We start from the raw sequence: 14,495 nt of genomic DNA, 5'->3' as shown, positions 1-14,495 counted from the left end.
TTGTCTACAGCCAGACGACTTCCCAAGTAAGTCGTCTGACGAACAGATCTGGAAAAAAACTCGATGCCATACCTTAAATTGGTGAGATAAGTTCCTTAGCATACATAAGGCTTCTCCAAGCACACAGAATCACAAACGAAAGTAACCCACCCATAATCGTTAGCTTCTATGACTCTATGAACCATAAAAAATTTAGAATCAAAATCTTGGGTTTTTTTAGCTCATTGTGGAGAGAAAGTGAGAGATATGTTGTGTTTAGTTCACAAGAATGGAAAAAGAAGAAGGGTAAATCGATTTTGGGAGCATTAAGAGCTTCAAATTGGTTGTTCATGGTGGTTGTGGTATTGATGACAATGGCAATCTTGTAATTACTTGAAGATGATGAGGGTGAGAGAGTAAAAATGTCATTTTCGAAAAATAAAAGAAAAAAAAAATTGATGGTATTTTCGTAAATTATATGAACTTGTGGGGTGAATAGGGCAAAACCAATTTTCAAAAAAAAAGGAGGTTAGTTTTGTGTTTGACTTTAAGTTATAGGTCAATTCTGCAAAAACCCCTTCATCATATATCGAATTTGCATCTCCGAGTTTGATTATTTCATTATTTGCTTGGAAAGACTTGAAGCTAACATTTGACTTTGGGCTTGATTGCCGCAACATAAGCATACGCATTATGCTCCTTATTATCCAATCAATATTTTTTTAATAAACATTTACAAGAATTTAATATAATTAACGTATTTTATAGAATAATATCAAAAAATTATATTTCTATCCAAAAATTATATATATTTTTCAAAAATAAAAAATTAAACTTTATTATTTCAAAAATTTGAAAATATTTTATTTAAAAATAAATTATATTTTTTTAACAAACACATTTTAAAATTTAAAAAAACAAAGTTCAAAATTTTAATAAATAAAAAGTGAAATTTTTATTTTTTAAAATTAAAAAAATTAATACTTTTTCTAAAAGATAAATTTTTTTAAAAAAATCAATAAAATTATTTCACATTTAAAATATAATTAGATTAAATATAATTCGTTATTGTTAATAAAATAAAATAAAATTATTTATGAAAAATATAATATATCTATATTATTCAGAAATAAGCAAATTATATATCATATAAATTCAATTTTTTTTTTAAAAAATAAAATTTTAAATTATTTTTCAATAAAATTATTTCACATTTAAAATATAATTAGACTAAATATAATTCATTATTGTTAATAAAATATTAAAAAATATTATACATATACATTATAAATATAATATATCTATGTTATTCAGAAATAAGCAAATTATATATCATATACTAATTTTACATGGTAATTTTATATATAAATCATTTATTGGTCTACCAATCAATTTATTAATTGCATTTACGAGAGTATTAAGTATTACTTCTGTAGCATATTGCTACTGATTTGCCATCAGCTCTACCTAAAATATACTTCATCTGTTTTATATTAAGTGTCACTTTAGATTTGTGCACACATATTAAGAAAATATTTAGTTTTTTTGCATATTTTATATATAAAAACATCATTATCCATACACCTAGAAAAATAAACTGGAAAATAAAGTTAATAAATTCTGCATGGAAATGCTAAACCGAGAGTATTAAGTATTGATCTACTAATCACTTTATTAATTGCATTTACGAGAGTATTAAGTATTACTTCTGTAGCATATTGCTACTGATTTGCCATCAGCTCTACCTAAAATATACTTCATCTGTTTTATATTAAGTGTCACTTTAGATTTGTGCACACATATTAAGAAAATATTTAGTTTTTTGCATATTTTATATATAAAAACATCATTATCCATACACCTAGGAAAATAAACTGGAAAATAAAGTTAATAAATTCTGCATGGAAATGCTAAACCGACACTTATTTTACAACCAAAAAATTTTTCTACAATGATGCTTAATATGAAACGGAAGGAGTAAAATACTCACAAAAGACCATTTTAATTTGGACCGGGCTGGCTAGCCCATGGTCATCAGGCCCAATTGACATGTTCTTATCCATTTATTTACGAATCATATAAGACCATGATTAACCCAATCTCTTAACTGGGATTCTTACTTCCGGCTAAGAGACAGTTCTTAGTTTTTCTTAAATTTTAACTAGGAAAAACTAAGAACCGTCTCTTAAATAAGAGATATGAGAACCGTCTCTTAGCCGAAAAGTGTAAGAAAATAAAAAAAATGTCAAATCATGAATCAATAACTCAGCCTAAGAGACGGTTATTATATCTGTTATTTATATAATCAATAACCTTCGAAGAAGCTTTCTCCGAGGCCAATGTCTTCTTTCAGCTTTTCCGGAAATTATGCTATGGCTGAGACGGGTGTTTTCTGGGACTTAAATCAGTGTGAGATCCCTGTTGGCCTCAGTGCTAAAGATGTGATGAGTGTCATCAGGAAGAACCTTTTGGCCCTTGGTCATAAGGGCCAGGTCTCAGTCAGAGCTTATGGTGAGAAGAGGGATCATGACTTTTTCCTGGCAAGAATTGACTTCATTGAACTTCCCGCAGGTGATAAAAATGCAACGCACATGAAGATGATCAAAGACATTGTTTTGTGGGCATCTGAAAGGCCTGAACCATCAACGCTGATGCTAATCATGGGAGCGACCTCATTTGATTTCCTGGAAACTGTTGAACATTTGAAGAGAGATAAAAAATTCCTGTTTCTCTATGTACACCCACCCCCACCGATGGTGATTAGCATCAGCGTTGATGGTTCAGGCTGATGCTACTCTTGGTTAAAAGTTAAAAGTTAAAACTAAGGAGTCTCTTTGTTACACTATGGTGTGAACTCTGCGTACAAGCAAAACCTTCTTCTTATTCTAATATTTCGAAATTTCAAAAAAAAAAAAAGAACAACTTTGTCAGGATCACAATCCAAAACTAACAATAGAGTTTGAGAATTGTTATACCTCAATCATGAGAACACGCATGATGGGTCGATGAGGGAAATGACCAGGGAAGAAATCGTCATTGATAGTGATATTCTTAATACCTACAGCTAGCTGAAACACCATGTGTAAAACTCGATCACTCTATCCACCAGCAGAAAAGTAGCAGTGAGTCAGAGCTCGGAAGAGTAAGGAGTTGGACGTAGTAGCCATTGTCAAAGTAACAGTGAAGACTGTGTTTGAGAGAATGTGAGACAATGAAGCGGAGAAACGTGTCATTAGCGTGTAATCAGAGATAATAAATATTAAATATTTGATTTATAGTTAAAACAAAAGGCCTATTAGCTCAGTTGGTTAGAGCGTCGTGCTAATAACGCGAAGGTCACAGGTTCGATCCCTGTATAGGCCATTTTTTTTTCCTTATTTAGTTAATTACTTTTCTGATCAAATTATTATAGAGTATGAAATGGAGATTTTATTGATAATTTTATTAACGATCCAGAAAACTAACTAGTCAGATCTGTTTGTTACTGACCTTGGTACTGATGAACACGCCATACAATGGGAATTTACAGGGCAATTTTATTCTTAATTTCTTGTGTTTTCATCGACTCTTTTGGTGTTCAATTAATATTCAATGCTTGAGAGTCACGCAAAACTTGGAACAACAAGTACAAATATTAGGATTAGGCCTCCATGCATTGTCTCTCAACATCATACAAGCTAAATCATACACTCATAAAACTAAACTCTAAGTTATAAAGACCAAGCATAGAATCATACAAAGTATATGCATGAATGTTCTTCTCCCATTTGACTAATATTAAAAACTAATTGAATATTACCTGGATCCAAAACATTGGGTCAGGTTCATGAACATTTCAGCATTATTTTTAGATTATCTCGAACATGAGTTGTGGTGACATAGTTGACGTGTCAAGATGTCAACTACTTTGATGAAATTTATTAGTAACGGAGTAATATGAATTTAATGGGTCGTTTATTGGAGATGATTTATAGACTTCGATGTGTGTCTTTCAAGTTGAAACAACGTTCTTTAACAATTTTATTTTTATAGTAAAAATTTGGTGAGATTTTTTTTTTTTGCAATTTTTTTTGGTGAGATATTACCAATTAAAAATGTTCTAACATAAATCTAACTATATTAAATGATTATCAAAATTTACTTACTCATTGTTTTTACCAAATAAAAAATTGGTTAATGAGAAATGAGAATATTCATGCTTTTTCTTCTGATTTGACATTTTTTAAACTATGATTTGACAAATTTGAGGACAATTTTGATAAGTAACAATCTTTTGAAGAATGCAGCAATTTCACCTCACTAGATACCTTTATAGTTTATAGACGTTAAAGTTTGCTTTGATGTTCATCTTAAATATTTGTTCTATCAAGTTCTCTGAAACACCTATTTAACACTCGCGTATAAAACACCTATTTCTAACTGCCATTTCATAGTCCTAGATCATATTGCCCTTGTTGGCTTTCTAGGTTATTTCCAACTTCACTTATGATTATCACAAATTCATCCTATTTGGTTTTGCAATTTCCAAAATCCTCCTTTCCTTTATATATAACATCAAATTCCTTAAAATAAATGGACTTTGTGGTCTTTTCAACCGGAATTATGACTAAACACTTGGTAAAATGGCTCCTAGTATTTCCAGCTTCACTTATGAACCTCTTGACGTTTGAATTCAGTACCTCATGCATGTGTCACACCAACATTCACATGGATAATATTTTTATTATTATAAGTATTTATAACCCATTCCTCTTTGCCTAGCCCGTACCTAGAACGTAAAGTCAATAGTGTCCACATAAAACTATAATAATCTAATAAGATGCTGTATATCATCAAATGCTCATGTATATTGGTCCTTTCAGTTAATGGTCCTTTCACCATTAATCTTTAAACTAGAATCTCACATATTTAAAGAGCCTTTTGTATTGGTCCTTTCGGTTAATGGTAAAATGGTTTGCAGGCAAGTTGGCTTTTCAAAGAATCTTAGAATCAACCGTTTAGTTATTGTGTTTGTTGTTCTGGCTTTTATAACCTTTTTGTAAATTAAATTAAGGAATCTTTATCAAATCTTAAATGTGGTATGAAATGGTCTAAAATCAAAGTAAATGTGAAAAACACGTACCTATAGTAATAACTCTCCAACTTCCATGTGACATAAGTATTTACTTCACCACTATCTTCAACCTTTATTATCAAAAATAATATATCTTGAAAATTTATAATAATATAAAATCATATAATTAGTTTGAGCTGTTTTCCAAAAATTGTTTTGTTTCCATACAAACCTAAAATTATATGATCAGGTCACTAAACACATTTTAAATATTCAAATCGTGGAAGCTTGCGATTGATTGGATGGTCCAAAAACTTTGAATTATTCCCCAAAATTGGGTTCATATATTGTGTGTTAAAACCTGGAATTAAAACATGTCTTAAACACAAGAACAACAAATATTTTATTTCTCCGACCGGCTAGGTCCAAAGCACATCTAGACATGGCAATCTCCTATTGGTTCACCTTCATGATTAATATAAAATTTGATGATGTGATGAATATTTCTTAAGTAATGTTTAGACGAATTCAATGAATACAGCCGTTATAAAAGCCGTTGCTTTTTCCTTTGTGTATTATAAAAATCTCACCTTTACAAAACTCAATTGCAGCCATAGATCTGTACTTCGATCCTCTCATGGAATCCAAGCCTCTCGGTCTAAACCAGCTCACACCATACCAAACATACCAGATTCAGAAGCAGCTCAACCATAGGCGCAGCACAACCTCAACCCTCTCTCCAAACCAAATCCTAATGAAGAAACTCTCACCTTCTTCCTCCAACTCCCAGAAGCTCTACAGAGGCGTAAGGCAAAGGCATTGGGGAAAATGGGTCGCTGAGATCCGTCTACCTAAAAGCCGGACCCGGCTCTGGCTCGGAACGTTTGGAACCGCCGAGGAAGCGGCCTTGGCTTATGACCAAGCCGCTTTTCAAATCCGTGGAGATATCGGAAAGCTTAACTTTCCAGACATCAAACACGAAGAGATCAATTCTCTCCCTTCCTCTGTTGATGCCAAGCTCCAAGCTATTTGTCATAGTTTGAGAAAAACAGAGGAGACTTGCTCTGTTTCGGATAAAACAGCAGACATATCCTCTGTTTCGAGTAAAACAGAGGATATATGCTCTGCTGCGAATAAAGCAGAGCTTTTTTTGATAAAAACAGAGCATATGGAAATGAAATTCTCCGATGATTCACCAAGAAACGATAAGAACTCGTCGTGGGATGAGTCTAAGTTGGAATCTTCGTCTTCAGAACAGGGCATAACGTTCCTAGAATTCTCGGATTCTGAGTTAGACGAGATTGGGAGATTCGGGCTTGTGAAGTTTCCTTCGGTGGAGATCGACTGGGATGCGATTAGCAAATTGTCCGAATCATAATGCTTACTACGAAGTATTTTTCCTTTGTTGGTCGTTTAGTGTCTAGCTAATCTCCATGTGTTTTGGTTTAGCTTGGTAAGTTTTAAAGTCCTTGCCGTTTAACTAACCGTTGAAAATCTACTTATCCGAAAACAACAGTTGTGTAATTTTCTTTTGTTTTATACTTCATTCCTTTCAAAATGATGTCTTAAAGTTTTTTTTTTTTTTTTAAAAACATACATTTACTTCGAGGAAACTAATTGTGTTTTCTGAATTTCGATTCGCTAAAAATGGTGAGAAATAGTTAATCATAAAAATAATTCATCTACTATAATTAAACTTTTAATGTGCGAAAACTCCAAAACATATATCTTTTGAAATTGAAAGAATATTATTTACTCCCTTTGTTCCGAAATACTTGAATTTTTGATTGAAGACGCAAGAATTAAGAAATCCACTTTCACTTTAAAAAGTAACACTAAAAATATAAATTAAAATTACTTTAACCAATCATCAAAAAATTATAAAGCATCATTGGTCAGTCCAATAAAACTAAAATTAATATAAAATATGAAAATATCGTCTATTTTGAAACATCAAAAACTCTCTAAAACATCATGTATTTTGAAACGGACGGAATATTATCTTTAAAAAATTCTTTGTGAGACATACTTGTAAGATTGATTCTTGATTTCTGTCTTCTTATATGTACATAATGGACTCCAATGAAACTAAGACCCATGAAGTCACTAAGTAAAATAAGTCGACATCATTCCCGTCTTCACAAACAATACTTGTTAACTAGGTGATAACCCGCGCCCTGCACGGGGCGAAAAGATTATTAAAATATTATAACTTTTAATATGTAGACATAATAAAAATTAAAGTCATAGTAAAAACAATATATGTAAAAAAGTACGGATTATAGCTAAGAATTTTAGTATGTCAATATAAATTTATATGCGATGGCCATTAAAATTAAATTGTATATTTGTTTGCATGCGGGTAAATTATAAATACAATATTAAATGAAACATAAGCAACAGTCTAATAAAATATAAAATGAACAATGTATAAAAAAACAAAACAAAAATAAAAATGGAGACAAAATAACTGATGTCAATAATGTTTTCATAAGTCTTCGTTTGCAATCCTATTATGAGAAATATAGCAAATAGATCATCTAGAGAATTTAAAAACATTATTTAACAAAATATGTGAATGCATGTATTACCTCAATCGTAAAGCATCAATTTCTGGAACACCAATGGGGTCGAAGACAACTTTGGAAAACCCATCAATGTTAGTAACCCTCTTAAGTCGGCCTTATTATGAAATATGAAAAAATATTAGTAAAATATACATATAATATCAGCTCCGATTAATTTATGTATATACAATAAATACAATAGATTACCTTGTCCCCATTTAATTTGCCAACACTACAAAACACATAATATTATGTCTGCATCTATAGAATTCCATAAATCATTGAAAACATGAGCAAATGCACCATAAGCGACACACTTAATGACGACGTTACTGTAAAAAAAAAAGGGGTTCAAACCATGTGATACTATACAAATGTATATCTTTCTTTTTACAGATGTTGAATACTTACGGGATGTGTAGTACAAAAAAACAAATTTTGTGGTCGATGATACCATTATTTCCGTTCGTAGGTTCCATCATATATTCTTCAAGAAATCCTACTCCTATAAACATAGTTTGCTTGTTGCAAGATTAGTTTTATGAATTTTGATATGAACTTTAGATGTATCAGTGATGGTCACGACAAAAATATATCAGAATCATTCCCCTATCGATTAAAGTAAGTTTTTCAATTCTTTGAATTTAGTTTCCTTGATTACATTAACAATTAAATTGTGTTTCCTTAATATTTTGAAGCATTAAGTCTTGGGTTTAATTGGTTATTTTCGATGAATTGAATCAAAAATATCATAAAACGATTTGATATGAACATTCGTATAGGTTATGATATAAATATTATGATAAACGATTGTAGATTAGTTTTATGATAAACATAGTTTGCTTGTTGCAAGATTAGTTTTATGAATTTTGATATGAACTTTAGATGTACCAAGTACTGATACAGGTTAAAGAACTTAGTTGTACCACGTTTAAAGAATCAAAAATTGTACTAAAGCATACATAACGATCGATGAGACACTTATTGTGTTGCCTTATTTAAATAAAACATTTCCAAATTTTTGAACATATCATAAAGTCTACCTTAGAAATGAGTTAATATGCTGCCTTATTTAGATCCCGATTTTTTTTTTGGAAATCGAAATGTAATCCGAAAGTGATTTTTGAAATCCGAAATCATATAGTATAATGTAATGACCAGTGGCATTTGTATGTAATTTTTCTAGTTCATGAAGGGTTTTTCTAAAAAGTAAGTGAGAGTGCATGTGGTGATGACACCTAGGAAATGGCACTCATGTAATAAACACATGAGGCCAAGGTTTATTTCTAGCAATGCTCCTCCTTTAATAAGAAAGGGATAGCAGTGATTGTGTATCTATTTGAGTTTTAAGGCGACTGTGTGGACTCTATTTTAATATTTGTGCTCCCTCTTATATGTATTCCTAGTATTTTAATTTTTAACTAGTTTTTACCACATTACATTGAACCAAAAATGGTGCATATTTACAATATCTTGTTGAGTTTTGTCTTTTTAACATTTAATGTACGGGATTGGCTGAGATGGTGATAATGATACTGTGATAAATGCGATGTCCAGTTATGACCATGGAAACTTATCATTTATGTTTTTCTTCCAGTTATGGTAAACTATAAATTGAGTACATGCTGCATTAGTGTTTGGAAAATATGTTTGAAAAAGAACAACCAATTATTAATCGGATCTCTTATTAATCTCTTATATATTAATTGAAAAACATTAGAACATTTTAGGTAGTCATGTGTCATTAATAGAATACTTCTCAGAATTTTTAGAAAAATAGGTTGGTTCATCTAGATATATATTTATTAAACTATCAAATTGATTAATAATTATACATATAATATTTTTCATCTTTTCTTTAAATAAAAACTACATAATTACTTAATATGATTTCATATATATTATTTGAGGATTTTTTAAGAAATTAGAATCTAACTTCTGCTGGATTTGTTACAAATTTCCGAAAATTTAGCCCAAAAACGATTGGCCAATATTTAGCAGATCTTGAAAATATTGACTTTTACTTCTTTTTTAACCAAATTTTGACTGCAAATCGACCAAGAAAATCTACTTCCTCAATGATATCTTCTTTTTCCTTTTCCTTTTTTGGTCAATCAAGTTTAATAAGATACATATCTATGTTTCTTGTGGTTTGTGGAACTCGTTTGTAAGCAAGGGATGGAGTTTACTTGCTGATGAAGCATAAGGAGGTAGGTTACTGAATTTGGATGCGAGTTCAATTTTTGATAAGCTAAAGTTGATGGTTTGTGAGGACTGTGGAATCGATCGAAGCCTGGTCAATTTCGAAATGAGCTACTTACCCTTCTGATTTGATCAGTACCCTCGAGTCACTCCTGCTATCATCAACAATGACCGGAAAATTAAAAAAAAAATCTGACATATGTGAGGACCAAACCTTCCACGCGCTTGTGTGTGTATTCAAGCAGACATTGTACAAACATCAAGTGAGTTGCTAATAAACCCGAATTCATGCTCCCTTTACTACAGTGAGTTTCAGTGTTCTGGTTTGAACTTTTGATCAATGATACAACATAAGCAAGACCACATGTGTATCTCTTTATACCACATCATTAAACAATTTAAAAACCTTAAAAGCATAAACTCTTGTTTTGGATTAAAAATATTATTATTATTACAAACAGAAACAAACTGATTTTAGAATAGAATAATTAATTTTTACAAACGTAAAAAAATGGAATCATAAGTTCTTTGTATTGGATTGAAAATCTTTCCATAATGCCAATCTCCTTGCGTTTGTCGTCTACACACCTAGCAAACCTTGATCATAACCTGAAAGAGGAACAAAGAGACTTGGACAAAATGAGAGATTCAAAAGTCAAAAGCAAATGGATGGTGGCAATAAGGATTTGATCAGTGTAAGGTGCTGATCCACCCTTGCATGGTGACAACAAGGATTTGACCAACAAAAAAAAAACATAAATTCACAATAGCAGTACGCCCACTAACTATTGTAAACGCTCCCAAAGGAAGATATAAATTCTTACGGCTAAGAAGAAATTTGAACAAAATGGCAAGTCTCCGCTAGTCAATTTGTAGAGAAAGCCAAACCATCAACGATGGACACTAAGAGAAACTCTGACAAGTAATGCACTTGAAATAGGATCAAGAGCTACCTGAATTGGTCCGGACTCTCCCACACCTCCCTCTAAAACGCTACTAACGTCCAACACAGAATACACACGTCAAGATATGTGTTTAGACCGTAAATGACCTGACTTAATCATGATTATGTTCAAATTCGGGGAAGGTCCGATGGAGAGAGCTTATGGGAGTTAGTTATGAGCATCATGCCGCTAGTTTCATAGTCTAATCTGTTTGCAAGTTGAAACTCATTCGCTTAACTCACAGTAAATTAAAGTTTGACTTACCAATAAAAGACGTAGGAGTAGAGGAAAGAACAACTTCACAGTAAACATCTTTCGGCTTATTTACGACCATGAGACTTTTAAGATTGAAGAAACTCGATTTCACGATGCTTACATAGCTTTTTTTACTTTAATGTCTCGCGATCAAAGGCAGCGAAGCGGAAATAGGTTTGGATTTTTTTGATTCGTATCTTGTGGTTGGGGATATCTCCAGCTTCCATGATTTCGATTTTCGATGGAATTAATAAAGTAGGGTTTTGTGAATACTGAGTTTACTGAGAAAAAGAAGAAGACAAGATTTTGAGGAGAAAAAAAAAAAAGAAGATCTCAAAGTTATCATTGAACTGGAGTGAGCACAAGAGGAAGGCCGACGTGAGAGAGAAGTTGAAGAAAACATGACGAGAATCAAAGTTTAGGTTTTATTTGTATCTGTATGTATTTTTTTTTTAAAATGCAAAAAAAACTAATTAAAACTAAAAATTTTGATAATAATTTTGATTAAGTGCTAAATGGGATTTTTTTTATTGGTATCTTGGGGTTGGGGATATCTCAAGCTTCCATGATTTCGATGAAATTAATAAAGTAGGGTTTTGTGAATACTGGGTTTACTGAGAAAAAGAAGAAGACAAGATTTTGAGGAGAAAAAATATTGAAGTTAAACTTGATTTTGGGCTATGCTTAATTATGGACCAATAAATTCTTATTGGACTAAACCCAAAATTAAGTTTAAATTCTAGAATCTTTCTAGAATTATCATCATCCTCAAATAGAAAAATATCTAGATGTTGTAGTAGAAAAATCTAGAGAATAAAGAAAAATCTAGGAAGTAAGGAGGTTGTAATAGAACCATCTAGATATTTGTAATAGAGTTTAGGAGGCTATAAATACCTCTTCATCCTCTCATTTGTAAAAACACAAGAAGTTGAACAAGTAAAGTATAAGAAAGTTTTCTTAAAGAAAGAGTGTTCTACTCAAAGTTCTCTAAATCTCTTTGAGAGTTCTTCCATATTATTCTTCATACTTGGAAGTTTTCTTGTTTCTTTCGGGTTCTCGGGTATTACGATCTTGGGCTAGTGCTAAGCACTATCAAGAGTGGTTTCTTTACATGGTATCAGAGCCAAGCTAATCTTGTGCTCATCAAGATCGGTTTTTAAAGAGAGCTCGAGTCTATTCCAAGTATGGAATCAACGGGTCGTGTTGTTGGATTGGGAATGGAAATCCTAAACCAATCTAACTACCGGTTATGGAAGTCATGCATGGAGTCATACCTGGTGAGTGAGGACTTATGGGATGTCGTCGGTGGTAACAACACAACACCACCAAGGGGAAATGCTGCAACCCAGAAGCGACAAAGGAGTGGACACGGAAGAATGCCAAGGCGGAGTTTGCTTTGAAGAGGTCCATATCTTCAAGCATATTTGAGCATGTCTCAAGGTGTACTTCCGCTAGTTCCATTTGGCAAGCTTTAGATCAATTGTTCAACAAGAAGAATGAGGCTACACTACAATTATTAGAGAATGAGCTTGCGAATGCGAAGCAGGGGGAGTCTTCAATCTCGGAGTTTTTTTTATCAAGGTAAAGAACCTATGCTCTGAGATTAATACTCTAAATCCGGAGGAGTCAATTTCTGAAGCACGGTTGAAGCGGTCTATCATTCGAGGTCTACGGCCTGAATATACACCGTTTGTGACTTCGGTTCAAGGATGGGCTACACAACCTTCCTTGGAAGAGTTTGAAAATTTGCTAGCTTCGCAAGAGTCATTAGCCATGCAAATGTCAGGAGTCAAAATCAATGATGACTCGGGAAGCGCCTTTGTAGCTCGGAGACAACAAAGCTTCAAGGCGAAAAACAAAGATGGAGGTTCAAGACACAATGATGGAAGTGAAGGATCTTCTATGGATAAGAAAAAGTTCAAGTGCTATCGGTGTGGAAAGCCTGGGCATTTCAAAAGGGATTGTCGAGTCAAGTTGAAGGAAACAAATATGGTGGAGTCAAAAAGTCATACGGAAGATGAAGAATGGGGGGAAATGTTTCACGGTGGAGGCTACACATCCAGGTACACCCACAACTAAAAACTTGAGAAATGATTGGATTGTAGACTCGGGTTGTAGCCATCATATTACCGGAGATGAGAAGTTATTTTCTAGTCTTCAACGTTATGACGGGAAAGAAGCCATTATTACCGCTGATAATTCAATCCATCGAGTTGAGAAAGAAGGGACTGTTGTCATTAAAAGAGATGATGAAGAACCGATCACCCTCAAGAATGTGTACCATGTCCCTGGAGTAAAGAAGAATCTTCTTACGGTGGTGAATGCGGTCGACTCAGGTAATTATGTTCTATTTGGCCCAAGAGACGTTAAGTTCTTAAGGAATATTAAAGAATTAAAGGCGGATGTTGTTCACACTGGAGCACGCGTCAAAGATTTATATGTTTTATCGGCCTCACACGCCTATGTGGAGAAGATGAGTACGAACGACAATGCTTCCATCTGGCATGCTAGACTTGGCCATATAAATATGACCAAGCTTAAGGTCATGGTGAATAAAGATTTGGTTCATGGGCTTCCAAAATTGAAGATTCAAGATGGAGGAAAAATTTGTGAAGGTTGTCAATATGGAAAGTCACATAGACTTCCATTTGATCATTCAACCTCAAGGTGCAACGGTCCATTGGAGAAGGTCCATAGTGATTTGATGGGTCCAACAAGAACATCCTCCTATTCCGGGTTTTGCTACATGTTGCTGTTCGTAGATGATTTCTCACGGTACACCTGGGTATACTTTGTGAAGGAAAAATCAGAAGTATTTCAAAGATTTCAAGAATTCAAGGTTACCGTGGAAGGAGAGTTTGGCCGGAAGCTAAAGACTCTAAGGACGGATAATGGAGGAGAATTCATGTCAAAGGAGTTTCTCTCTTTTTGCCAAAAGAATGGTATTAAGAGAGAATATACATGTCCGTATACACCTCAACAAAATGGAGTAGCAGAAAGAAAAATTAGACATCTAACTGAGACGTGCAGAAGTTGGCTACATGATAAGAATTTGCCAAAGGCCTTATGGGCAGAAGGCATGAGATGCGCAGCCTATGTCATCAACCGGATGCCACTCAGTCCAAACAACATGAAGTCGCCTTACGAGATGATTCACGGGAAGAAGCCGACGGTGAAGCATCTAGGGATATTTGGATCGGTCTGCTACGTTCATGTGTTCGACTCCCAAAGAACAAAGTTGGAAGCAAAGGCAAAGAAGTGCATCTTTGTCGGTTACGATGAACAACGAAAGGGCTGGAGGTGTATGGATCCAGAGACACATAAATACACAGTGTCTCGTGATGTTGTCTTTGACGAAGTTTCATCCTACTATGAACTACATCAAGTCTTAGATGAGCATGATGGTTCATGTTCCTCCAAGACTAATGAACAAATTATTCAAGTTCCAAGTAGTAATGAAAGCTTTGAAAAGGAGACTCAAGGTGAAAGGGGGAG

General features: G+C 33.2%; 2 protein-coding genes and 1 non-coding gene across 3 annotated transcripts; all 3 read left to right on the top strand.

Annotated features, from left to right (window-relative positions):
* The first annotated feature begins 2,318 nt into the window (after positions 1–2,318).
* Positions 2,319–2,768, top strand: LOC106373113 (meiosis regulator and mRNA stability factor 1-like). Its single transcript, XM_013813334.2, has one exon. The coding sequence runs from the start codon at positions 2,319–2,321 to the stop codon at positions 2,766–2,768; it is 450 nt and encodes a 149-aa protein (XP_013668788.2).
* A 500-nt stretch (positions 2,769–3,268) lies between these two features.
* On the top strand, positions 3,269–3,342 carry TRNAI-AAU. The gene has a single exon. It is a non-coding gene; the product is annotated as a tRNA-Ile (tRNA).
* Positions 3,343–5,182: 1,840 nt separating this feature from the next.
* Positions 5,183–6,500, top strand: LOC106374433 (ethylene-responsive transcription factor ERF056-like). Its single transcript, XM_013814459.3, has one exon. The coding sequence runs from the start codon at positions 5,670–5,672 to the stop codon at positions 6,408–6,410; it is 741 nt and encodes a 246-aa protein (XP_013669913.2). The 5' UTR covers positions 5,183–5,669; the 3' UTR covers positions 6,411–6,500.
* Positions 6,501–14,495: the final 7,995 nt, after the last annotated feature.

The sequence above is a fragment of the Brassica napus genome, chromosome C4 (genome assembly GCF_020379485.1).
Source record: "Brassica napus cultivar Da-Ae chromosome C4, Da-Ae, whole genome shotgun sequence".
Lineage (NCBI taxonomy): Eukaryota > Viridiplantae > Streptophyta > Magnoliopsida > Brassicales > Brassicaceae > Brassica > Brassica napus.
The sequence above is the reverse complement of the archived record's forward strand: the minus strand, read 5'-3'. Positions and strand labels throughout refer to the sequence as shown.